General features: G+C 37.8%; 1 protein-coding gene across 1 annotated transcript in view; it reads left to right on the top strand.

Moving 5' to 3' along the window:
- The window catches only part of DDX10 (DEAD-box helicase 10), a 192,200-nt gene that overhangs the window by 38,634 nt on the left and 127,275 nt on the right, over positions 1-26,291 (top strand). The window contains exons 11-13 of the mRNA XM_055802318.1: positions 1,626-1,713; positions 8,362-8,450; positions 16,520-16,970. Coding sequence (XP_055658293.1) covers positions 1,626-1,713; positions 8,362-8,450; positions 16,520-16,970 — 628 coding nt within the window. The remainder of the gene's footprint in view (positions 1-1,625; positions 1,714-8,361; positions 8,451-16,519; positions 16,971-26,291) is intronic.

Below are 26,291 nucleotides of genomic sequence, written 5' to 3'. Positions count from 1 at the left end.
TCAGTTCTACTTCAAGCTTTCTTTTTCAGGTCATTGTAAACATGTTGACTTCATCTATCCAGTTTTTTTACTCTTCCTCCTGTCTTTCCTCTGTAGTGAGGTAGCATGCTTTGTGTTTGTACTTTCTACAATTTTGTATTAAGCTAGCCATTGCTTTTATTTTGCTATTCTACCATTTTTCCTTTATTAGGATCATAAATATTATTATTATTACCTTCTCAATCTTGCTTTATAGAATAAAATCTAGAAGAGCCTTCTGTTTATTTACTTTTTCTGTCTTTGGTGTCTTGTGTGCATTCCATCCTGCATTGCATTTCAAAGACTTGTTGGTCAGTTTGGCCCCCACATGAATTTTTCATTCCTCTTCTTTTATTTCTTATGTCTTTACACTTTCAGAGCAAATTGTGTGCTGGCTTGAAACTGGAACTCAGCTTTTTGATCTTTCACTAAAACTGTAGCTAAATAGCTCTTGTGTGCAAACTGGAGTTTTCTACTGGCTGTATCTGACAGCAATAAGAAATTGAAATGATGAGGGAATAAAGCTTGATGTCTGTAAATGAAAGTATTCTTTGGTAATACTCTCCAAACCCTTGCTTAATTGCTGCTTTCATATTTAGTAAGAATAATAGAAGATCATAATGGCTTATGTTACAAAAAATGACTGTAAAATGTTTCTTGCCTAGTATTTTAATCAGAGCTGTTTTTTACACAAACTTACTGCAATGTTAAAGAAGCATGACTGTGGTTCGTTTTTTTTTTTTTTTTTTCTTGACTCTAGCAAAAGCTGTGTTTTGTTGTACAGTGTGGGATGACATGGCACACAGCAGCAAGAAACAGACTAAGAAATCTGCTAGTTGTGCATCTCTTTTGACCTCTGCTTGTGGTGTAACCTCCTACCATGTTTGGTAGGTTGTATGATACACTTAAGTGGTATTAGCAGATCAAACCCAGAAGTAAGTAAGAAAAGATCTGGGCAAATAAACCTGGAATAGTATGGGGCTCACTGGAATAAGTGTAAAAATCCAGAGTCTGGGATAGAAGTTACTAGGATTCTTACTAGGTTTAATGGTATTTTCTCTAATACAGTCATGGTTCTTTATTCACCTGATCAATATCTTGAGGAGCTCTTAAATCTTTTTGATCTCAGTGTCCTGTGTTTTTGCTCATCTGGCTGTAAGAAAGAAGTACTTAAACATCAGTATTCCCAGGGCAATGGATCTTATTTAAACTTCCAAAAATGCTGAGAATTTCCTTATGAAGACTGCTATCTCAGTGAGTACTAGGATACATTATGCTTCCGGGTTTTTTTTCAGCATTTTTATAAATTCAGGAAGTTTTTCACTGCCAATTTTTGGCTTTTCTTTGGAAGAAGTTTCACCACCTTCACTGAAAACTCTTCTCTAGATAAAAAGTCGGAGCTCCCATTTGTCTTTTCTGTATTGTTTGAGGAGTGTAGAATTCATCCTTAATATGGTTCCATTCTAAGTTGTTTCACAGTGGTAATAACTTTATGCATATTAAAGCAAGGCAAAAGACATTAAGATACTCTTGAGAACTTTTTAGGTGCTTATTTTTGTATGTTCTAATAATTAAAACTAACTTCTTTTTTTTTTTTTTTTAATTAGAATTAATCCTGAAAAACTTACAGACATCCAAAAGAGGATGCAAGCTTTCTTAGCTCAAGATCAGGAGTTAAAAGACAAAGCGCAAAGGGTAAGTCATCTGCTGCAGTATAGTCCTTTGAGGCATGCTAGTTGAATAGAACTGCTACTGGAATAACTGACCTGCTCGTGTATGCCCTAGCAGCAGTGTTTGGAACTGCTAAATTATTCTGAGTTTTAAGCTTTAAAACACAGCATCAGTAGAAACAATAGTTATGTATTAGCAGTTGGTGGTAAGTATGCCTGTTATAACCTGTGTGAGTTCATATAGGCTCAGCACTGGCTCTGATGAGCACATGACGCTGGTAGCTGAAGAGCCACCTGTCTGGCTGTGGCTGTGCTGCCAAAGTTAAGACATAGGTGAGCGTGTATTTTCTTCAGAGTCTTGGGTATGAAAGTAATTTTTGCTTTAGTAGTTACTGCTTCTCAGCTGTTTGAGGGTTTTTACTGTTTTGTTTGAGTCTTTCCCAGCTGTTTGAGATCTGAACCTGGGGAGGAGGAGCTCCATACACCAGTACAGGCTGGGATCAAATGGCTGGAAAGCAACTTTGATTGCCCCAAGTCCTTTTCTGCAATTGGCATAGTGAACGTGACTGAACATGAGCCAATGACATGTCTTTGCAGCAAAGAAGGCCAATGTGTTCTGAGTGTCATCAGGTAGAGTGTTGCTGGCAGGTCAAGGGAGGTGGTCCTTCCCTTCCCCTCTGCTCAGCCCTGGTGAGACACTTCTGGAGCACAAAGCTTGATTCTGGGCTTCCAGTACAAGAAAGACATGGACATACAGGAGGCAAGACCAATGAAGAACCACAGAGATGATTGAGCACTTATAATATCTTGTCTATTAGGAGAGAAGTATGTGTTAGACTGAGTTAGAGTCTTCTGAGTGGTGCCCTGTGACAGGAGAGGAGGCGATGGGCAAAAACTTATATACAAAAAACCTCCATTTAAACCCAAGAAAAAAATAATAAATTGTGAGCATGGTTGAATACTGGAACAGGCTGCACAATCTCCATCGTTGGTTATTAAAAACTGGGTGTGTTCCTGAGCAGCATGCTCTAGCTGACCTTGCTTCGAGCAGGGGTTTAGACTGCACGATCTCTGGAGGTTCCTTTCAACTTCAACTATTCTGTGATTCTGTAAAGCATAAAGCTGTTAAATTAGTACAAATACATCTTTGTTTTTGTCATGTATCCTTGGTTCATGATGAAGAATAGGACTACGTACCCTTTTCAGTTCAGTAACCCTTTTGGCTGGAGGGGATAGGTAAGTTGGTAGTTCTTCCTGAGGGGACTTTTCCTGGGGAGCTGGTACAGAACATTTTGAAATAATGATAATGATGATAATAAGTTACTGAAAAGTAGCAGATCTCATTCCATGGCTTAAGAAGTTAAAAACAGGAAACCGTGAAGGCCTCGCGTATCCACTTTCTTTATCAATTTTTATTGTTGTATCTCCTGAATATATACAACAGTTTGTACTTTCTCAGTGGTAAAATCCAATGCATGGAATAAAGTGTTTTAACTTTCACGTGGATTTAAATGAGAGGCAAAATAGCTTAGAATAGCTCTTCCAGGTAAGATGGAAATGTGTGTATGGGACTATGAATGGGATTTCTTTGCTGTGCTGATCAGTGTTGGGAGACTCCATGAACTATATGTGAATTTCACCAAGATTTTTAGCAGGTTTGGGGAAGGTAGGAAAACTTAAAATAGCTAAGAAGGTTCCTGGACTAGAATGAGCTGGTTGTAAGACAGTTTGTATGCAAGATGGTCTGTGAAACATTTCTGGGCATTGCATTGCCTCTTAACACCACTAGATACGTTTTCTGACCTTTCCCTGGTTTTACAATATTTTTAGGCCATGAACTCTTTGAGATAGAGCTGACTATTTGTGTTATTGAAGTGCTGCGATGTGTTGGTTTTCTGAGGTTGGTTGGTTGGTTTGTTTTTGAACTGTGTGAATAATCATGAGCCTGTGAATTCTGTAGTTGTACCAAGTGTCTTTCAAACTATGCAAGATCAGGAGTTCAAATTGAGATGAAAGTAAACAAGATGATTGGAAGAATAATAAGATGTTTAGATTATTTTTTGTTATATGTATAGGTCAGGTCTAAAGAGCACTTCCAAAGGCCAAATAGTCAGAAATCCAGAAATACCAAAGCCTGAGAAATACAAGATTGCAGAAGTTCTGGATTAGTGTAAATACCTTTCTATTTGTCTGAGCTGTTTTGGGGGTTGGTGGTGCCTGGAGATATTCTGGTAAACTTGCATGGTAGGTTAAAATGAAAAGGAGATCATGAATGCTTAAAGAGACTAAGAGTTGTAGCCTTTCTGTTGAACTGGGATCTAAAATGAGGCAAGTTGCAATATTTAAAACTCTTTGAGATTCATCTCACCTAACTTCAGATGTCCTATGTGCACTAGTCTTCCCGAGCTTTTATTTATAGCTGAGAGAGAGGAACGAGCACTTGTAGGAGGCATCCTGATATAGACACCTTTAAACTGCCGTTCATCCATCCCAAAGGGTTTTTATTTGCACTGCAAAGGTAGCCTGTGAGGTGATCTAGCTTGGATACCTGCAGTAGAGACACTTTACTGCATCAGAGGAATGTCATTCTTAATTTCCTAACAGGGAGTCTTAAATCAAAGTGCCTGAGGAAGTCAGTGGGAGCTTTGTGAATAAAATGTCTTAAGGCAATGTTCGAGGAACTACTTTTTGAAACTATTCCTTGCGTTTAGGTATCCCAGGTTTTTGTAGAGCACAAAGTATTACTTGTAGTGCATGGAATGGCAGCGTAAGCTTCATCCTGACACTGCACAGGCCAGATGTACTGGTGCCATATTCATACTGGTGACATGATCATCTGCAACTGCCACAGGAAGTTGCAGTTACACCAGTTTGTACCAGAAGTGACAGAGCAGCTGGTTGCGGGAAGATGAGAGTAGGAGGAAGCTGGCATCATCTTACTTAAAATGAAAATACTAATAAACCTCTGTGTTTCTGGCTTTGATTTTTTTAAGATCTCTTAAAAGTCAGAGAAAGATCATTCTGAATTGGGCAAAAGAAAATAATGATAAAGTTTCAAAATAGCACAAGAATAAAATCAAACATAGTCTGGCTGTCGGTGTTACAGATTAAAAATGAAATTAATTTGGAAGATTTAATTGCCATTTAATTACCCTTACAGGCCATTTTTTTGGCAATTTTTCCTTTATGGGTAGCAGTGCAGTGTTGTCTTGCAGACAGTCTGTGTGTGTGTGTGTGTGTATATATATGTATGTTGTGCTTTAAAATCTTGAGGTATGGGCAAGTGGTTTATCATAGAAGTTCTCCGTCTTAATAAGATTTAAGTATGGGTGTTCAGATATGCTATGCAAATGTGCCCCAGTAGTCTTACATATCGATGTGAATAAAATGACAAAAGCAATGCAGATGAAATCCTGACCTTGGATATTATCTGAAATGCTGGGTTTCTCAAAGGCATGAGTGTTGTGCTGTCTAGTCTGTCTGTTGCGAGCTGCCAAATTCTTGACATTTGTAAGAAATAAATTCCCTACCTGAATGGTTCAGATAGCAGTGAAACAGCACAGCTATGCACAGTTCAGCTGGGATGCAGTTTACTGTGTTGAAGGCATAAGGTTTAAGTGATTGTGTCCTCTAGGCTTGTTGATTTACTTCAAGATGCTTTTACTTTTTTTAACAAAAAGAAAATTCTTGATTATTAATTGCTTCAAGAAACGCCATGGTTCATTTGATAGGACATGGTTCCTCTGCTGTTGCTTGGCAAGAGAGGGTGAATCAGATTGGGGCTCCTTTGAAACCTCTGCAGTTCTTCTCAGGGACTGATGCTGCCTTTTGGCATTTCTTGTAATTTTAATATTTAATACGTGTTCATCCAGTTCTGAAAAACAGTTTAAGAAAGAATGTGGTTTTCTCGCTAATTTGAATGTTACTGTGTAGGGGGTGCTGGGAAGTGGTGCCTGTCCATTAAATTCTTTGTTGCACCCAGAGGGACGTGCAGTGTGTTACAGCCTGGGATTCTAGTCATGCCCTGCTACTCTGAATTCTGTCAAAACAGCATGTAAATTGAATTTGGTGTGTTTTAACTTTTAAAACCATTATCCAAGAAATACATCAGTAAATCAAAATTTAAATGTAGCAAATTAGTAGAGCATAGTACTTCTTGCCTTGCATATTTCTAGTACTTGTACAATAATCTCAGGTGGTTTTGGGGGCCTTTAGTTACTATTGTAATTGAGCTGTAATATATTTCTGATGCCCAACCATAACATTTTTCCATTATAAGTTAATTCATATAGTATTTTTGTAATGTTCAGTTATTAAAAAAACCCCAACATTGCAAGTGATATCAAACCAGCAAAAGTAGCAGTAGACAACAGCAATTCATAAAAAAGTAGGAAAAAAGTTCAGACTGAATTTGCTCTCCCTCAGCTGTCCAGTGTGTGTGCACAGAATGAACAAGTCTTAGGAGAATTAAGTAAAATCCAAGAGAGATGACAGTATTTTAGCATGAGGTTATAGTGGAGGTACTGAAACCAAATCAAAATCAAAGTAGTACTTTGCTGTTTCTGTACTTCATTTCTCTTCTTGTAAAGTATCTATGCTGTAAGCCAATTTACCTCGTGTAAGCTCTTGGAGCAGGGAATATCTTTTGCTGGAAGTGTTCACAATGCCTGAAATAACAGAGAGTGAGATCAGCTGAAGAGTTTAATCATCAAAATATTACTATTGAAAGATCTTTGGAGCCTCTTACCTTAATTAGATGTCCATTTCTTTGAACACAGAGCAATACCATTCTGCATACAGTCCATGACAAACTTGAAAATTTTTTTTGAGTCTCAGTGGCCTGAACCCTGTTGACAGCTGATAGGTGTGAGTTAGAACATCTGGCATTTGTCTGGTGGTTCATTCTTAGTTATTGTAGAGCTTGATGCATGTGCAAAAGGTGTGCTCTGTCTGCCCCTTATCTATCACTTACTAATTTCTAGACCATATGTACAAAAGATATACTAGTAAAGTAAATGGATGACTGTAGATTATCCAGCAGGTTGTTGGCATGCAGTGACTCATACAGATCTTCATATCTGCAGCTCTCATTCACAGAAAAAAAAAGATATTTCTTGTGCTAACTTGCTTTTTTTGATCTGTCACAACAGACAAGAGGTTCTGTTATTTATTTTCATCACTGCTTGCTAGACAGCAATAGATTAATGAGATCTGTCAAATTTGAAGTCTTTTCCTAAAGGGGACTAGTTATCTTCGTTAAAGTATTAATAATTTAATGTGAGCAAGCAAGGGTTTTATTCCACATGTCATTCTTTGTAGCAGCTGAATAGATTGTGCTAGCACCTTCCCCTGCTGAAATTAATTGAAGACATAATCTGGACAGGAAACTTTACTGAAAAATTTAACATTTGGAAAAATGAGGAAGTGAAAATTTACCTCTGTAACGCAGCGTTGGGCAGCTTGGGAAATGTAACTCCCAGCTCAACATATCTTACAATTAATAGTTTTTATTTCAGTTTGCCAAGGGGCAAAGTCTGACTATGACATTGAAAAGAAATATGAGACAGTATATTAAGCACCTTTGGAAATTTTTTTTTCTTATAAGCATTTACAGAATCCCCATGAGATTGATGCTTCTAACTGTTGGGTCTTTTCCTCCCCTGTCTCAGGTTAACAAGAAGTAGATTTATTATTATTTTTTTTAATTCCAGATGAATTATTAATAATTTTCTCTGACAGGTGCCTGTATATAGCGGAACAAGGGTGTGATTATAGTATGCTTAAATATAACCCTGTGAGCCTGATTTGCTGTTGTTTCTTGTGTTTGCTGATTTAAGCCTTGTAGATAGGAGTTTTGGCATATGTTAGAAATTAGGTTACAAGCAACAGAAATCCGAGCATCTTTTCTGATACTTAGACTATTCCAGTACTTATGCTGCTGCTGATAGGCAAAAGTAAACTATGTAAGAGAAACATGAGGAAAATAAGACTATTTCCTTTTGGGAAGAATGGATTGAAAATGCAACACAAGATAAAGCTATTCTGTTACTCAGTGCTTCCAGTTTTCTTGATGAAAGTCTAGGATTAATTGAAACTTCAACCTTGAACTGGTCTTAATAAATGCTGTATAGTGAATTTATGTTGGTCACCTGAGTTGCATTCATTGACTCATAGTTGTGTACGTGATAAGCTGGTGGCAGGTGCAAGGTAATATGAATTATTTTGGGCCACGGTGAAAGGCAACTACATTGAGTTGAATCACTTTCTGTTAGTAGCTAAGGTTAAGTCAAGACATCTCAGACTGATAGCAACAGTCTGTCCACCCGATTCAGGTATCAGAATAGCATAACAACACTGAGAAGAGCTGGGAGAAATAAAACATTACATCTGTGATGTTTCCTTCTCACAAATTTGAACATGGCACTGTTGAGAAATTCAGCCAATTAATGTGCATTTAATGAAATATTTCAATACTTAAAGTGGCATCACTTCTGTAGTACTGGTAAATTTTGGCTGGTGGGTATTGTGTAAAAGAATTTCAGTCTGAAATCGGTGTTAGACCACTTAATAGTGAAATTTTGTTTTGTATTTAGAGCAAAAGTATAATGTTAGTTTCATATGTTGGTAATTGCATGGTTTCTTTTTTAGTTAAACACTTTTATTTTTCTTTCAGTGTTTTGTATCCTACTTGCGCTCAGTTTACTTAATGAAGAATAAGGAAGTATTTGATGTTTTCAAATTGCCTCTAGCAGAATATGCCCTGTAAGTATGATCAACTTGGAAAGTGAAAATTATGATAGCTTTAAATAGCCATTTTGATGACGTTAACACACAAAATTGGACTATATTGTAATGTATTTAGACTTTCATATTTATGCTGTGCTTTTTGCATACTCTCCAGGACTTTCTAACTAGAATTTAAGTGTAAAACCAATACATGTCTACAGAGAGAAATAACTTTTACAGCAGAAGGTACATTTGCTATATATAGTGGAAGACAAAACTTGTGAAATAAAAGGATAGAGAACAATAGGTATGGTTTCTTTCCGTGTCCCCCCCCCGGATTCACCCTTCAGACTCATAGCTAAATGTCAGCCTCTTAAACTGTAATATTTAAAAATAAATTGGGGTATCTAAAGATGATATATTGCAGTCTCATTTTGAGTGTGATTGGGACATTGCTCCTTGGAGGTAAATTACTTTTCAGAAGGTTCAGTGTGGTTGGTACAGATCTGCACTGAACTGAATAGCATCTATTTTACTATGTCTTTTTTGTACATATGTGAACCATTCCACATTTTGTATGGGAGGGAAATTAATTTTGACAGGTTGACTTTATAGATGACAACCACCTGAGATTGTTTTAAGATGTGAAGTTTTCAAATAGTCTCATGGGACAATAGGGTAGTCAGAAGGGAGCAGAAAGGTGCTCAGAGGTGCATGGTAAATTAATTTTATGTCTCTGGGATTTCATACAGAGAATACTTAATTCTTCAAACTTGTCAGCACATGGCATAATGAACTGAAATGTGACAAATTGCTAGACTGTGGAACACCTGGTCTTCCTGTGCTGTGCTGCAATTAACACAATTGTTTTTTAAGGTACATCAGCCTATTATAAAAGATGCCTTCTTACTTTATGGACTGAGAAATTTTTAAAAAGGAAAACTAGCAGAAACTTGAAAAAAATTCACTACATGCATTGCCTGACCCTTCACCTGTGTGATTTGTCAACATCATTAAATCCTTATTATAGGCCTTACTATGATAATTTTAAGTGGCAGAAGATTAGGGCTAAGAGGGATGACCACACAAATGTAACCAGTGTTTAAGAAAGCAACTGAAAGATGGTGGTAATGCTGAATTTTCAGAATCCCAGTGCCTCTTTTTGGATTTCAGCATGGTGTATCATCTAGTATCTGATACTGATGTGGACAGAGTAGTCTACAGTTCTGTTCTTCTCAGGCCTCTGTGCCAGGATTTGGTCCTTCATCAAAATAAATTCTAATCACAGCATTGCAAAGTTACCAATAAGTCATTGCTGTATTAAAATGGAAGAAACCAGACAGTTGTTTGGAGAGAGTAGGAGGGTTTAGTCAAGACTCTGAAATATATGGAAGCGTAATCAAAGAGTCAGAAGATAATAAATCTGGGAGGTAATTTGGAGATTCTGCTCTAAATGAACAGTTTGTTGGCACTCTTCTTCCCTGCTCTCCAGACTGATAGTCTACATAAATACACCTCACAGTCCTCTGGCTTTCAATTCAGTGCACATCCACTGATACAGTGGATCAGTCAGCTTAATTTATCTGAAAGGACCTCAGAGTCTGTTATGTTTGAATTCTGCATTCAGAAGCAACCTTGGTTTAGGTTCTGTGCACAAAGCTCATAGCAAAACCTAGAATGAGAATCCTTTCTTCCCTTCAGTGTCTGCGTGTATGCTCTGAAAAGTATTTCAGCCTTTCTGTGGAGATTTACTGCTAGCTTGATAGATGTTACTCCGCTAAAAATCCTGCAGAGAAAATAGGCTGCTTGATGCCCCTGTCAGGTTTGCATTTCAGTCTGTCAGGCTGTTTGCCCACTTTCTCTGTTGCTCTCTCTTCTGGTACATCTGTGCACTGAGATTCTCTTAAGCTCTGTTTGATTGCGTCTGCAGAAAAACAGTAGTCTTTCAGATTTTTCTATATTATATAAAATTATTCTTACATTATATAAAAGTCTTAGATCTAGAAAACTATATATAAAACAAAGTATGTGTGCGTTTATACACACATGTATTCTAGAGATTGGTCACCTTTCAGCTATGGTACATTACTATTCTCTCCAGTATCCTGTCATTACAAATTGCTATCGAGAATAATTTGCTGGGGGAGGACTTGCACAGGCCTTGTGTTAACATAGGCAGCATTTAAGTTTGGTGAGGGAGAACCTTGATGTTTGCATAAAAGAGAAATTTGTCTTTTCATTGCAAAGGACAGCTTTGAAAGCATAAGAGAATGTAAACAAACAACAGGGTGGAAAGGAATAACTAATTAGTCTGGCCTTCTGAATAGGAGACAAGGTGAAGAGGAGGCAGGGATTTAAAGTGCCTGAGAAGTAAGATATTTCATTTTGTTAAGATCTGCTCCTGGAGACTGATATATATATATATATATATATATATATATTTTCAGATCTAACAGGTGAGTGTGCTGAATGGACAGGTTAGTCACAGCTTGAAGGGACTGCCAAGGAAGGCAATTTCCTTTGTGAATTTTGTCATGTCTTCCAGGAGGAATGCAGCATAGTTTTCTCTGTCTATTCATGTATTGGTACGTAGAAGAATAAATAAAGCAGGCTGAAGCCAAGTTCTGAGAAGTACCTGATAGATACAATATAGTATCTAGCTAATTTTGCAAGTATGGCTTACAGATCAGTGTTACAAAGCAACAGTCTGAAATGGGCGATACCAGGATACATGATTGATCTGTCTTCTCACTGACCAGAGAAAGCACTCAATGCACTCACCCGGGTCCCCCTGGCTATGGTTGTTGGCGTGACCCTTACTGCATGGTCAGGGCAGAGGTTATCTTGTTCTTGCTGCCATGAGTAAGTACAGGGCTGCCCATCATGTCCCCCAGGCAGCGCCCATCACAGGGTTTGCACATCTCATCATTCATTTGCAAGTTCTTGGCTCTCCTTCTTGCTGCCCTTGCACTTCTACACCCTAGTTTCCTTCCAACTAAAAAACCTGCCCCAGTTGCTTTTTCTCAGTTGTTTCCTGTCGCAGACTCTCCAAACTATCAAGCTGCAACAAGGTCTTTTACCATCTCATACCAGCATACTCTTCATGCCAGTCCCTCTGCTGCCTTCTCCTCCTCTCTCAGCTTCTTCCTGGGCTGCTCTCCCTTCATTGGCTCTCAGCCCCTTAACAGAACCAGCCACAGCTGCACCTTATCTACATCAGCCAACCCGCCGCCCCTGAAGCCAGCCCACAGCTGTATATTATCAATGATAATTAACCCAGCTTCATTCTTCTACGGTTTCCAGTCTTCTAACAGAAAGTATTTCTCATGCTGTTACCTGGTTAATCTCAGTCTCACACAGACCTCAATATTCCCTCCAGCGACGTGTAGGGTTCAGGCATTTCTCATGCAACTCCCTCTCATCCACTTGGAGATCCAGCCATCCCTTTCCAAGTTTTCTGTAACTATTTCTGTGAGCTCCTGAGCTTTCTTATCCTGCTATACAGATCTCTGAATAAGCTGCAGTCTCCTCTCTCAAGGTCCAGGGTCATTATGCTTTTAGTCATCATCCTAGTTTCTTCTAGGATCTTGAACTACCTTTTCTCGTTTTGCAGCCAAGCCTGCTATTGACCTTCACTCACCTTAGAAGTAAATGTACTTGCATATGCATGAGTAGCAGTTCCAATAGAGTGCCTCTTGGAGTTGATGTTCCAGCTAACTTGGAGAAACGGTCTTTAATGCACTCTGGAAATTTCTGTTGTTTGTGCTCTGCTGTGTTGCCCTTTGAGCAGGTGTCGGGGTGGCTCAGGTACCAAGAGCACCACCAGGGTCTGTAACTGCAACGTGGGGGCTTCTGTTATTTTTGTAAAGGTGGCTACACCTTGGTCTTCTAAGTGATTGGATTCCAAAACCATGACATTCTCTTTGTTGGGCTTCTCTTTGATCTAGACCCATAAACCCTTGATTAGCTTGTCCCTCCTTATTATTAGTAGAGTACCGTGCATTTGAGCTCTTTACCGTGGAAGGGATAAAACTGGCTAGTAAAGTAAACAACACAGCAAAAGCAAATTCTCTGTTCATTTTGGTTATTAATCAGACCATTTGGAAAGCCTGTTGATTCAGATTTGTGTCACTTCAGTTGATTTGCTCTCTGCTGTTTTCAAATGGTTGCTCATCCTGTCTTCTGCAAACATTTTAAATGTTAAATGTAGATGTAGCATATATTGCAAGGCAAGTAATACCACATTTCTTCTCTTGATATAGCTTCTGGGATTATTTAACCTTTTTCAGGCTATTTTAAATCTTTGTCTGTACCTGTTCTATAGTAAAAGAAATCACTGTGCTTTTTATATGTTCAAATCATTCTGGAGAAGTTCACTAATGGAATATGTCTAATCTATTTAGTAAATGTAGTAGCTTTAGTATTAGAGTGAAGCACTAACTTGTACAAAATTGTTGTACAGCAGTTCTGCAGAAGTGACCTTCACATTCTTTAGAATGGGCTTATATTTCAAAAAGGACTGGAAATCTTGTAGGTGCATATTAGGAACTTCTGTGACACTTAAAAATTAAAAGATTATACTGGTCTTAAATTTTCTGTTACTTGTTTTGTGCAAGGACAGATTTTGCACTGAGTGTCTAAGATTCTGTCTTTTTAAAGAGTTGAGAGATGCCCAGCTTTTTACCCAAACCAAATAGAGGCATAGTGAGGTTACTGTATTAATGTAAACATACTCAAGATGTTTGTATAAGCATAATTAACAAACCTCAGAAAAGGCAGTGTTTTAAGTCTGTTACACCATTCATTTGAATGAATTTTAAAAAACATTTGCTAAGTTTGATTTTCCTTATTAAATAGCAAACAAAAGTGGTATTGTTTTTGAAGCCATACAATGTTCTTTCTTTGGAGTTTTACTCTTTTACCTTATTTCCTGAAAATCTTTGTCAACTTGCTTTGAATTGAAGGGGAGGTATCTGAGCATTGTAGGGGTTTTGTTCAGTTACTTCTATGAATTCCCTGACCGTTGTTAGGGAATGATGATATATGGCCATCTTAGTTTCTGTTGATGAATAGAACAGTCGGCTGTACTTCCATTTATAGCAGCAAAAGAATCCTTTGGTTTTAGTATTGCTTTTAGAAGCTGATTTAAAATGTCTTTCTGTAAGAGCTTTCTTCCAAGAAATCATTGTATTTCACACCAAAATATGAAACAGGATTGTTTCTTGGTTTGTCAGCTGAGGACTGCAGTGTGCTGTTAGCATGTTTTTACTGTTCTGCCTTAGAATTTATGAAATCTCACTAAATAGCTTACCTGCTTTTTTTGTCTGTCTTTATGAGAAAACCTTGCATACTTTTATTCCAGAAGAGTGTATGAAATGCCAGGACTAAAATCAAAGAATAGCTGTAACTCAGTTGGAATAGGATTGTGATCTGAGTAGCATCTAATGGAATCAATGAAAACAAGTCTTGTCCTTTCTAGTTGATGGAAAGAAAAGCTGGTTCGTGTATTCTGTTTTGTTTTGTGGGTTTTTTTTTTTAGTATGACTGAACTTTAGATCTGGCAAATGGTTAAGAAATGAATTCTAAAGAAACTGTCAAATCTTACAATATGAAGAAATTTTAGCAGTAGTGGAATGTGTTTGTCCCAGATTTTTCGCTGGTTGGAATATACTCTGGAAAAGAGGCAGAATGCTGACATTTCTTTGAGAAGATAGGTAATCAAGAGTATTTGGGGTTGGTTTGTACGCAGCTTCCTTTAAGCTTATCTACTATTACTTTCTCGGCAAATTTGATCTTAACATCTTCCCTCCCCAAGTCTGCAGGTGGTATTCTTCTGGTTCATATGTCATTTGAATTCTGATAGCACTGGTCTTGGTAGGTTTGCTAAGCAGTGTAGAAAAATTGGCCAACACTTAAATGGTAATTAATTTTACGCTGTTATTAAAATAAGATGACAGTGCAGAACAGCAGTCTGGCAGGTGGGATTTTGTATTTGCAACCCTGTGTACATTGTGTCTGTCTGCATGAGAAAGAGAAGTGAGCACAGATTGTGTAGTTGCCATACAGTACTACTGCTGCTTGCAGTACTTTGTCAACAGCTGTCAGCAATACTTCGTGTAGAATAATGTTGTGAAATCTCGAAAAGCAATAAAGTGTTTCTCTTGCAAAGGATTTTTTCTGCTACTTCGATCGCCTTGCTGAAGAGATTGCACATTCATTGACATCACAGCAATCTCTTTATATGTGTTTTACTGTGTCTGGTGCTAAGGCCCAATTCCAGGTTTGAATCTCCTCCAGCTGCTGCAGTGAAGCATGACATCTGCTTTGTTTGACTGTTTTTGTTCCAGTTAGTCAATAGGCCAAACTTTAACGCTTAGTTTCATTGCAAAGGTAATTACTGTTAGTTGTTGAACACTGAAACAAGTTTAAGATTGCTGGTTGCTCTAATTCCAGTTCCCAAATGCATTGTGTTATCCTCTCAATAGTGCACTGTCAGTAACTGTGCAAAATACACTGGATAAAACCTTCCTTTGATATAAAAATCTATTTGCTTTATTATTGCTGTTAATTGCTTGTCAGAAATACTTGAACAAATTAACTTTATGTTAAAATTAAGACTTTAGTAATTGAAAAACTTGTTCCTCATCCTAACAGTGTGGGCTGCTTTTTGGTGCATGTCCACTTTTCAGTGTTTTAACCTGTGGCCAGTACCAAAACTGCCCTGTTTAATCACAGGTGTGGTTGCCTTTGAGTTGTTTGTTTGTTTGTTATTTAAGCAGGGTGCCTTTCCTGCTGATTGCTCAGTTCCACTGGCTACCATTAACAGTTCAAGGCTTTCTGGGGCCTAGAGTCCACTTTTGCTGCTCTGCCATACTGTTTGGATGCTTGATGGATTGTTTCTAATGACATTTCCACCAGGAAGCATAGATTTTATTTTTCCTCTGTGACATAACTCACGTTTCTTTATTCAGAGCAGTGTTGTAAAGGTAAGACATAATGCTGTCTATATGAGCAGCATTGAGAGGAGAGGTGGTGTATAACTGTGCATAATCTGCATCGAAAGAGACTAGTCTTTTCTACGTGTGTGAGCATGTGTGTATATGTAGCCATTTTAGTTGGTTAAATACTCCTTTGTTAAGTATATGTACAGCCTCTGAGTATTACAAACACCATCAGTTCTGTATTGTGTATTTTTAAATATAGCTGTGGTCTCTGTGTGTTCCTTGCACAGTACCTGTGTCCCCCCACATTTTTTATTCACCTAATGAGAAGGCTCATGAACTCTGAAAGAGACTTAAGTGTTGCTTTTTTAAATTTGGATTTGGTCAGGTGTAATAATAGTGGGCAATTACAACGTTTACTGAAATCAAATGATCTGTTGGAGACAGAGTATCTGCATCCAGTATTGTTGCTATACATTTTTGCTTTTTGGCTAATTTTTGGCCCTTCATGTATAAAGTATTAATATAACTGAATTGTCATGAATAAATGGGTGAAATAATAGTGTTGTTCGCGCTGCTAGTTCCATTTGCCATGAAGGTAAAGCCTTGCTGTAGAGGGATGTAGACAGGTGAGATTTCCTTTAAGGGAGAAACATCTTTTCCTTAGCTTTTTCTGCATTTAGTCACTCCATCACTGTGAGATGGTGAGGGTCATGTTCTGGGTGCACTTCTAGCAGTGAAGGGCTCTCTGAAAGAGATGAGTGCTCTCTCGGTCCTTGACATGACACCTGTGTATCTGCAATACCAAATTACATTGGTGTTTCTTCCACCATATATTACTGTGTATCATAGATAATTTGCTCTTCTCGAGAGCTTTTTCAGGTTCTTTGTTTGCTTTCTTTCCTGGGAGAATTTGTAACTCTTCTTGAGAGTTCTCAGTTATTTCATCTTCCTTCCTCTCCCAGTGTTTGCTTGTATTTTTCAAGCTAGATTGTCCTGTTTTAGCCCAAATACTGTTTTGTAAATATGTTGGTCAAAATGTATCAATATGAATTACCATAATTAAAATTGAATCACTTGAGCCATCAATGAGGGCTTCTAATGTAGTCAAATTTTGTGTATCTACCTTTCAGATTAATTAATTTGTTTAATTCCATGCTTTAGATCACTGGGTCTTGCAATGGCACCTCGTGTGAGATTTCTTCAAAAAGTTCAGAAACAGCTATGTGCAAGTGAGGCAGCTGATGGGACAGATCACTTGAAGGAGACAGAGCAAAATAAAAATGCCCTCTCGATAAATGAGGAAGGAGTGGAGAAATGCAGAACTAATTTCAGTGGAAGGTTGTCTGTTAACAGAACAAAGGAAAAGGAGAGAAGGAAAGAAACTGAAGAATGTTCTGCTGCCAGTGAAGGTGCTGAAGAGAGTGAGTCTGAGGATGAATCAAAAGAAGTATCTAAGGAGGAAGAAAAAGAAGTTCCTGTACCAAGTAGGGTACTAAACCCAGCCTCTGTGCAGTCCTTTGAAGATGATGACGATGACGCTGAAGATATTGATTTGCTGACAGTGAAACAACGGAATGTTTTTGGTGTGGAAGCTAAAGATAATCCAGAACAGGTAAGTGCACTTTACAGTAAGGCTTGTGAATCTTAATGATTTTGTATTGGACATGCTCCAAGTAAGGAGGAGGAGAAAAGAGAACATTCTGCTCCTAGCAGAATACTCGCTTGAAGTCAGATGTGTTGTCCATATGTATCAGAGGTCAGAATTGCTCCCAAAAGATAAGTGGTGTGACTTAGGCTTTTATCATTTTGTATTTGCATAAAAAATATCCTTGTAGTCACTTTAGTTTTTCAATAACATGATTTGGATACCTGGGAAATGTTGATGGTTTTAATTCTTATCACTTACTAATTTGCTTGTATCTCTTTAAATAGCTGCCACGTTCAGTCATAATTTTGATGCTGTGCCACAGTTCATAGCACAGTTCATGGGAACCAAACTGCAATATATGATGAGCCACTTCCCGATACAAATCATTAAATGATCTTTACAATAATGTAACCTTCAAACCGTGATTTTTACTGTCAACAGGATCTTTACTATTAGGAATTGAGCCAGTATCAAAGAGAGCCAGCATGCACTTCTTGTAAGCATGGTTCTAAAGGCTTATTAAAAGTATTTATGTAGATCTTTCATTTCCTTGGCGAGTAGCTTTATAATTCAAGATTTCTATGTCCTTGGTGTTCTGAGAAATATTGCTTTCATTTAATCTTTAAATACAGTGTTACAGTAAGGATGGTTTTGGGTTTGTTTTCTTTTTTTTTTTTTTGCGTTATTTCTATAAAACAGATTTGGTAATGTGCATATTGTGAATTTTTTGTGTATCCTTTACTATCTAGCATTACATATCATGTATTTCTGTAGTAAAGGGATCCAAGTGAAATAGCCATCTGGTTCAGCAAGATGTTTTTCTGATCTTATATGCATGCAAGGGGAGCCTCCTGTTAAGCAAAATATTTATTTTTCCAATTGGTATTTTAAATCTTTTTTTTTCTGTGCTGTTATTTAACAGCACAGGGCACTTGTCATGAACTTGGGCTATTCAGCCCACTAACTGCATTTATAAGCAGCATCTTTCCTTGAGTATTTAGTGAAGCATATAAACTAGCTTTATCAGGCAACTTTGTCGAAGATGTGCAGTTGAAGAGTAACTGTCTGCACTCTTTCCTCTACTATGAGGAGGCTGCCACAAGTGCCATCTTGTCTGAGAACAGGGAGGAGGATGCTCCTGGAATTACCTTTCTGTTCCTGTTATTCTAAGCCTGAGCTGCCCTGCCCTGGCACAGCCACTGCCTGGCTGCGGCTTATACTTGTTAATAAATTTCAATTTCATGTAGAAAAGAAATTGCTCCTTTGAAAGCAAAGTGGAGCGAAAGATTTCTGCCTTAGTTAAAAGAATGGTGTTCTCACAGCTGTCATATTGCTCCCACAATTTTTCATTCTGAAATAGACAGGCAATTTCATGTTGCTTTTGTTTGTTGGAAAGTGAACTGGGAAGTTTTGTTCAGGAAATGGTAAAAGGAGAAACTTGATGTAAAAGAATGAACAAAAGAAATTTTATTGAAAGTACTAGTGATTTAGAAAATAATTTGGAACCTTGCTGGGTAACCTTTTAACATTTTTCCAGCATTAAACGTTTATAAGTTAGTGTATGCTCAGGCAAGTCAGACATTATTTTTTGTGTTTCAGTGTTAATAAAACTGCAGTGAGGGTTAGTGGTTTGTACTAGTGGTTTGTACTTGGCGTGCAAGTGTGGAAGGCCTTGCATCACCTGAAACCTCTTGTACATGGGGGCATAATAATGGAAGAGCTATTTTTCTAAGTAGCTGTGAACAAAAAATCAAAAGTTTCAAGATACGTATTATGATGTACTTAAAATATAATCTAAATAATCTCCTTCAGAAATGCCTATGAGCATACTCTGCCTAACTGCGGGAACTATTCTTGGTTGATGCATATGATAGTGTGGTGTTTATTATTCTATGCCACTTCTATATGAAAATTCAACAATTTTCACAGTAAAATAAGGCAATAGTGGAATGTTTCAAATGTAATGATTTTTTTTTTTGTTTTAGTAGGAATAAGAGAATAAAGGTTCCTATCACTAATCATATATTGTCTTTTAATGTTTCGGTATGCAAATTCACATAATAGAAATTACATAGAAAGGTGCAGGCATTGTGCATCCTTTTTTATGTGTATGCCTCAGCACCACATTTTGTGGGTGTTAAAACCAAATTGGTAACTTCCAACAGTTCCTATGTGTTTTCACGTGTGTTTATTTTCTGGATAAAGGTTTTGAAGTGGTTATTCAGTTTCTATCTGTTCTGCATCAGTTCATATCTAAAGAATTATAAAGAACTGATTCCTCTGGTATGTGAGAAGCACTGTGCAGTGTGAGTGCAGTTTTCCTGTTGCTGTGTGTTGCAGTGTCCTTCTAGGGAGGTCTTGGGAACCAGTTTAACTATAGCGTACTGAATTGTTGCTGCATTTCTAGGATGACACAGGCATTGATAGTATCAAATGCTGCAGAGTCTGGAAGTATGAACATAGAGTGTATACTTGACTAGATCAGTTAGGAGGTTTTTTAATATCTATTCTGTGTGTTAAATAAGATGTGTTTCCACAGGACTCCTTAGTATGTGATCATCTAATTGGGAAATTATGAGCGTACCCACAAAGGCTGAACTGAGTTTGCATTTATGCTTTTAATGTGTGTGATTGATTTTGCAATTTCACTGTTCTTAGATTATGCTTCTTGTTGACAGCAAAACAGTCCCACTGCAATTGTTGAGCTTCAGGATGTTTTTGTAAATGGAAACATTACATCCAGTTTCAATGTTTTAATAGCTGGTTTTGGAGACAGCATAGCTTCCTCATCCTTGTGTCTTCCCTAGCTCCAGTGGAAGAAAGGAGCAAGAGGAGGTGTTAGGCTGGCTCCGAGTATCCTGTGTGGTGGTGTAGTGCCCAGACTTTTGATTCCAGGTGGTGTGGGCTCATCCATCTTTGTAACAAGGGGAAGGAACTAGGCAAAAGGAGCAGGCGTTATTTAAACTGATGATGGAGTAGAAGGGGATTTGTGTGACTGACTTAGAATATTTTGGTTTTGTTGACTGTCCACGGTACCCAACCTAACGGTGAAAGGTAGGTCATGGTGTAAAGTGAGACATCCAATGTTAGTTCTTCTAATAGCATGACTTGTGGCTCGATTCCTCTCTTTTCTCTTTCCCTTTCTTAATGAGGCCCTTGGCTGCGTGCATACTTTGTCTCCATCATTTTGTGACAACAGAGAGAAAGAAAAATCTATTCTCTGCCGTGCTGTGTAAAAGAAGCCTTGGATAAGATGAAAGCTATTGGCAGATATTACAATTTTGTTATGAGCTTCTGAGCTCATTTTTTAAGTTACTCACTAGTTGCCCTATTTATGGATTTTACTTAAATATGTTGGGATTTTTTGCTGGTGATATAACTCATGGGACTTATGCATAAGAACATTGTACTTCTAAATAAAAAGGTCAGCTATATGCATAGAGGCATTAGCACATATGCAATATTTAGCTGTTGTGTTAACATTATGGAAATCATTAGTTTAAAGTGCATTTAATGGTATTAGCAGTATTTATGTAAAGACTGTAAGTACTCCCTGGTTACAAACTTCGTTTTTAATGCTATTTTTATGAAACTTGTTTTTGCATTTTGAAATGCAAATGCTATACTTCTTAAGCTTCAAGCATTATTTTGAGAACTAAGATTAAGCCTATAGTAGTTTCTTCTTGGATTTGTTCATACTTTGACAGCATGTGATGTCTCACAAGATGACTTAGACTTATCTTCTGCTATTGAATTTTCTGGTGTTGGGTGCAGAATATTGAACTCCTGAGTTCTTAAGATTGCTGTGACTCCCTCCCTGCTTCCCCATCTCTTGTTTTATGGACCCCTAAGACTTCTCAAGTGGGGTATTTACTGGCTGCTTGGAACACTCTAGTAAGCAGAAGAATACAGAGGGCTGCCTTAAATCTAATTGCAGATTCCTTGGAGTTAGTCTGGACTCTTGAAGAGCCCACTGTTTGAATGCTGTAACTATGAATTTTATATGCTACAATTCTGTCTCAGCTAGCTGGCTTGCCTTGTAATCCAGTAACATTACGTATTGTGGAATTTTCTTACACTTCTCAGACACATAGACACTGTAAACTGACATATTATGACCTGGGTATGTATGTGTTTATAAAACCAGGAAAGAACAGACAAGGGTAAATCTCCCTAACTAGAGGTCATGGGTGAGTCTAAACCAAGAAACAGAGTGATAGCTAGTTGTACTGTGGACTTTGCACAGAAAAGGATCAAGAAAACATCATTTAACATGCACCAAAGTGAGGACATAGTCCTCTAGAATTTTCTTCTGTGATGTTGAGAAGAAAGCCTGTTACACTCCACAGAAATCAAAATTAATTTTCAGAGATGTGACTCATCTTGATTGCTTCTTTTACATTGGCTTTTCCTTATCAATGGGATTTATCCTGTTCCATGTTATGAGATTTTCACCAATCTTGTGTTTATATACTGCTTTTTCTGTGTGAAGCATCATCTCATTCCTTTTACCAGCTCTTACTAGCTCTTATTCTTACGCTTTTGTATTAATTAATTTTAAATTTGTGACTTTGTCTCCTTGATGCTTTTCAGGGGTTGGCAAGATAGAAACTATCCAAAGGAGAGAAGAAGCAAGGGAGCAAGCTGGCTGACTCTTGTAGTGGCATTTTTTCCCTTAGGGATAGCCTTCTTTGCTCCTGCAGTAGCAGTGTGTTGTGTCCGAGAGAAGAAAGCTGCTTCGGGCATCCTGCTAGCTATAAAAAAGAACAATTCCTTGGAGACAGGTTGCAAAGCTAGCATTCTGGCAGAGAAAAATATAGAAGTTATTTATTTGTAAGTTAAATAAAAGTCAATACTGTGATACATTATGTACCATAAATTCTCCTTCCTAGAGAATGCAAGTGCCTTAGGTTCTCAGCCTAGTAACAGTGTGCTTGTGTCTTTCTAGTTGAATTACAGCAAGTAATGATTTATACGAAGTACAAAATATTTGCATACAAGTGAAGCAGGCTTATCTTTGGATATTAGCCCAAGTGATTAAAGGATCCAGTGTTATGAAAAAATACCTTTTATCAGCCTTGAGTGGGAATGAAACCTGCTGACGGTACCTCAAGCATCTTTATGCACAGCAGCCAACACAGAATGCATTCCACAAAGTAGATGGAAAATTTTAAAGAAATCACATTTTCTTTCCATGCAATTTCAGTAACTTAAATACAACCAAAACTTGTTTTTTTAAGAGTGTCTATGATGTGCAGTTATATATTCTATCTAATTTTTAAAAGCCTAGTAATTTAGGAGTGCTTCTGTAAGTTACACAAAGGACAGAGCAAGAACATTTTGTGTTCTTGGACTTCTCCTCCTCAGATTTGCAGGGATATTCATTCCCCTGGCTTTATTATTTTAAATTAGAATATTCATGACTTGCTAGATTAAACTGCGTAACAGAGGCTTTTCAGACAGTCCTTTGTAAAAAACCACAATCCACGTTAAACTCCAGATCCATAGATCACTTATTGTTTTAATCTTTTTTCATTGCTCTTTCAGGTTACCTGCTTTAGCACCCTTCTGTCTGCTCCACGTCCATCTTCCAATTTCTCTAGTGATTTCTATTTCAGATAATTTTCTAGCAACTTACTAAGAACTTCCATAGTTTATGAAAAATTCACTTCAAATATTTAGATTTCTTGCATCTTTAAGGCAGCATTCCAGATATTTGTGCCAATCCCTGTGATGTGTAGGAAAATTTTAAAATATATAAGATTTGAAGTGTCTGAGTTACTGGTAAGCTATATATTTCACATAAATATCTGCCATATATCTCTTAAAGTATGTGTGCAGCACAAAATTGTCATTTTAAGTATTTTTAATCATGTTTAAAATCTGGGTAGAAAGTATAATTTATGAATTGTATTTGAATGTCTGTCCTTATTACAGATGTTAGCTTTCTATACCATAATCTATGGAGTACATAATTCTGATGTGCTGGGCTTTGCTTCTGTGGTAAATTTTACATTTCAAGGTACTTTTGAACCATTGTGAACTGTGGTATTTTTGAAGCCCACAGCCCATGTTGTGGACCTTTGTTGTTTTTGTAAATAAGCTTCTGATGCAAAAAGATGCTAGATGTGTAAGGGACTTGCTTTGAATATTTTTGTTAAAGCTTTTTGAAAAGTACCTTATCCTTTGAGCCAGGAAAGGCTTCCCCAGATCTGATAGGAGTTGTTCACAGGTCAGTGGCTTTTGCAGCTGGCTGCAACATGCAGCTTGTCTTCTAGAACAAGGGATGTTCACAAGTTAGTAGCAACTCTAGCACACTTCTGAACTAAGCAATGCCACCTTTTTATTTTAGTTAGTGAAGCTGTGGGTTAAAAAAAAATCCTTAATTCCATATGCCATCTGAATCAGCCTCACAAGTTGTCTTCACTGTGCTGAAGTATCAGATCGTTTGCTGTCCTAATGAATGGAAGCTATTTTGCAAAGTGTTTCTGTGACTAACTTCACTGAAGGACTTTGAGCTCATGTTGAACAGTGTAAGTTTTGTACCTGTTCTTTAGTGAAGATCTTTCTGCAGGATTGATGGTTTGTCCAGTGCAGAGTGATGTGAGCAGGCTAGACTATTACGTGCTCAGGTTTCAGCATCTGGTGCAAATTCAGCTTGCAATGAGGTATGCTTTGTCTTGTGATTGAATAGACCCAAAATGACTGTGAGATGCGTGATCTTGTATCTCAAGAAGTATTAGGGTACTGTATGATTTAAAATGATTCACTAAAATTTCATTTGTTAAATACTTCTAGTAGGTTACTCAGGCCTGCAGTAATAACCTCAGTTTTAATTGTGCTTAATCACTGATGTATAGCCATGCTTAATATATCGCAGCAGTTTCATAGATGGGGGTGAGCCAGATACTCTGCATTAAAACTGCCTAGTTTTAATCAATATTCTCCAGAACCATAGGATTTTTAAAATCTAAATTGCCACGGTTTCCTTTAAAATCATTAGTGCCTGAATGGTTGCTGAGTGATGGCATTGGAAGTATTTGTAAGTGACACAGTTTTTGGATAAGTGATTTTCTGTAAGTTGAATGCTAAAATTGGGAAATGCTACTAGAAATCATATACAGCACTAATTTTTAAAGGCAATGCTGCTTCCTGAAATAGTAATAAAGCAGACTGGCTAACAAATAGATCTGGCTACTGTCAGCAAGATGTGTAGTTAAAATTATGAGAATTATTCTTTCCTGTATATGTGAGTATCTTCTCCAATACAGACATCTGCTACTGCAAGCACTGCTTATTAAACTGCCCATACTAATTTTAAACTATTTTGGGGCAGATTTCTGAATTTGTGTCTGAGCTGTGTAATTTTTGGCTGGAATAATTTGATAATTATCGAAAAAAAATGATCGTGGTTTTGGTGGTGATTCATCAGCTGTTAGCCAAAATGAGTCCCTGGGTAATTCATGACAGTATCACTAACATGCACATTGTAATTTTATGACTATTTTAAAAAGGAGAAAGTCTGTGCAGTACACTTTTTCCAAACAGTGACCTCCTGACTGGCCAGGAGCTAGGTCAGTGATCACAGAAAATCCGTTTGGTCATGTGGAGCTGATGCTCCTTGTTTCCATAAGACTTTTGATTTGTCCCACCTCTGAAAAATTGTAGTGTTGGCGGGAGCAGCTGGGAGAGAGTGTCTTACCTTCTGAAGGATGGGCTCTCTGCTCTCTGTTTTGGGTGTAAGGAAACGGCTACTGCCTCTGGGGATAAAAAAATCTCTTAAGGGAGCTTTACTTTGAATGAGTGAAAGGAAATTAAAACAATTAAGGCCACAGCCACTGGCTTTATTTCAGTCAAAAATAAATGAAATGTAAATCTCTTTGGGCCAGCCTGGTGGTGAAGTCTTAGCGATCTTTCCATCCTTCATTACCTACACCACGCTGTTCCTGTGGTAGCTTTCAGCTTATTTCAGTGCAGGGTTTTTCCTCTCCTTTGCCCAAGCTGCGCCTGTGTGTGTTCCTCCTGTGGGAAATCTTGATCTAGCTGATGCTCACTGGATCAAGATAGACTGCTTTGTCTGCTCCTTATGGCCCTGTATGCTCTGTATGGACCCCTGTGAAGTAATAGGGTTGTGCCTGAGAAGTGAGATGTCTGGTAAACATGCCCGAGGAAGATGTGGCTGCGTTAGTAAATCCCTCAGAAAAAGCACGCAGACAGGAGGTAGTGTTGATGTCCTCGAGCAAGGGAAACCCACTGGAAAACAAAATGGCAAATGTAACTTTTTGATAAGCTAAATGGCAGTATAATTTCTCTCAGATCCGTCACCTGCATGGCCAAGATCACAAAGCATTATTTAAAACTGTGTTTAATAATATTTTCCTGTGTTAATGTTGACTATGCTTCTTGCAAAGAGACTGTGCAGGTAGGCACCTGGAAAAGAAAAGCCAGCATTGCTAGTATTGCAATTTTAAGATCAGCTTTTCCTGTTCATTTTAAACTGGATCTGCTGACAGTGCTATCCTTGTTTCCATAATCTCTGCATTGAGCAAAACTAGTGTTAGTTGATGTTTTATTTCCATTGATGCTTTCTGAATCAGAGTGCTAGATAGAGGCCTCAAAACACCAGCTCTGCAGTGGCAGTTTTCTATCAGGTTCTGAACAGAAGGACTGGGTCTTGCAGAGCATAAAATGACAGCATGTATTTCTGTGTCTGTAGGTCTCTTGCTGCCTTGGTGGAGAAATAATGCGTATACCTCATAATTTTTGGGAAACAGTATTTTTGGAGTCATCACTTCCCCCTGTAAATACAGCACTAGTCTTGAGTCTGACTGGTCTGTACTTTTGGGTGGTGGTCTTGCATTTGGCTTCCTTATATCTCATTAGTGCAGAGCAGGGGCTTCTGGTGAGGTGGCACATCCCAGTGTCACTCCCAAACTTTTTTTTTTTTTTTAAGAAAACAAAAAAACAAGCCACAAAGGGCAATAAAGAACAAGCTGATAATACCAAAATGCATATTAACAGCTGCATTAAGCCTTTCTGTCTGAGGCTTGTTTACATTAAGATACACTGAAAGCCAAAATGTACTTCAGCCATAGCTGCTCACAGACTTGGGATGCAGCAGGCACATGTTCTGCAGGATGCTGTTATATTCCAGCCAAAGGAAGTCATGGGTTTGGGCTTGCAGAAATGGGTAATTCCTCAGTTTGCTCATGTATTTTGGGAATTGCATGCTGATCTAGTATTACATTCTCTCTGCTAAAGAATAAATCTCTGTGAACTGTTGTT

This window comes from Falco peregrinus, chromosome 4, assembly GCF_023634155.1.
Source record: "Falco peregrinus isolate bFalPer1 chromosome 4, bFalPer1.pri, whole genome shotgun sequence".
NCBI classification, from domain to species: domain Eukaryota; kingdom Metazoa; phylum Chordata; class Aves; order Falconiformes; family Falconidae; genus Falco; species Falco peregrinus.
Note: the sequence above shows the minus strand (reverse complement) of the source record. Positions and strands in the feature narration are given on the sequence as shown.